This window comes from Exophiala bonariae (assembly GCF_035927105.1).
Source record: "Exophiala bonariae strain CCFEE 5792 chromosome Unknown scaffold_164, whole genome shotgun sequence".
NCBI classification, from domain to species: Eukaryota; Fungi; Ascomycota; class Eurotiomycetes; order Chaetothyriales; family Herpotrichiellaceae; genus Exophiala; species Exophiala bonariae.
Genome location: NW_027042639.1, coordinates 1 through 1,360, shown reverse-complemented (window position 1 = coordinate 1,360; position 1,360 = coordinate 1). Strand labels below are relative to the sequence as shown.

General features: G+C 55.8%; 1 protein-coding gene across 1 annotated transcript; it reads left to right on the top strand.

Annotated features, from left to right (window-relative positions):
- Positions 1 to 209: 209 nt before the first annotated feature.
- LTR84_003611 (uncharacterized protein) lies at positions 210 to 917 on the top strand (the record flags this gene model as incomplete). The annotated part of the gene is made up of 1 exon (XM_064847197.1): positions 210 to 917. One exon carries the CDS (start codon positions 210 to 212, stop codon positions 915 to 917), a length of 708 nt encoding a protein of 235 aa, XP_064699705.1.
- Between the last annotated feature and the right edge of the window lie 443 nt (positions 918 to 1,360).

Genomic DNA, 1,360 nt, shown 5'->3' with positions numbered 1-1,360 from the left:
AACGTAATTACCTCTCTCGAATCATTCGATATAGCACGCAAGACGCGTTTTGGCACCGCGAGCCCAGCCACGAATCGGCCAAGGCTGCCAGTCGGATTGGCCGGCTTCGCGATCGAAATCGACCCAAGAAACTCACGGAGGAGCAAAGCGCACAGGTCCGCGAGACTCCAGCCATCCTTGATCTCCTTGCGAGTCGCGATCGCCTTCGCATGGACATTCTCAGACAGTTCGGGGCCTTGAAGATGGCCGAGGGAGAGCCCATCTACGATGACTACCAGGCCTTGGGACGGGCGATCAATAGCACCCTACGCACTCACGAACGGGCTCTGTTGAGGCAGATCCAGGAGGAGTACGACATCACCGCGCCCGTGGTCAACATCCAGAGACAGATCCGAGGAGATTCCCCTGACTGCCACGAACCCATGCTTGCAGAGGAAGCGATGATCAAGATCCCCGAACGACGCCGCATCGCGGAGGCCGCCGTCAGTGATCCAGCAAGGTTCACCGGAGAGAAGAGTTTGTTGCGACACATCAAATGCTGCCGCAATATGATTGCACTATGTAAGAAGAGGGAAAGTCATGCTGCCAAAACTACCTCCCCTCCAGCTCTGGCCTTCGTGGAACCGCCTGAACCGATCCCCAGGAAACGCCCAAAAATGCCTCGCTGCAGTCCTCTAAAATGCCTCGGATTTCAGTGTCTGTTCTGCTTGACGAGCAATCTTCCTTCGGAGGATCGACAGCAACGCTTCAAAAGCAAATTCTCTCTTCAACGGCATGTGGATCGGTGCCGGCTCAACCAGTTCTTGGAGGGCGACCGGATTCCCTGCCCTGACGACGTGGGTTGTTCTGGAGTTGTCCTGAAAGGCAAGATGCACTTCAAGAATCATGCCGCTCGAGTTCATGACTTCGTCTTGTGACCCTTCCTGATGTCGAGCTGTGAATGATCGAGATGTCGCATAGTCTGAAACGGCCTTAATGCGCCCATGATATACGCCTCGGGTGACAGTCTATGAACCAATCAATCAATGATTTAACGAATCAACGGTAGCGTGCCGCTGGAGGTAGCGTGTCGCAGATGGTAGCGGGTCGCAAAGGGTAGCGTGACGCAAGCTGTAGTGGGGCTAAGAGGCAGGTGCCCACTTCAAAGCTCAAAAGATTTTAGCCTGCCGCCGAAGGTAGCGTGACGCAAGTCGTGGTGGGGCTAAGAGGCACACTTCGAGGCTGAAAGCCCTTAGCCGGCCGCAAATTGTAGCCTGCCGCAGGTGGTAGCATGACGCAAGGCGGTGGGGGCTAAGGGCACGCTCGTCTTTAGGGCACGCTCGTCTTTAGGGCACGCTCGTCTTTAGGGCACGCTCGTCTT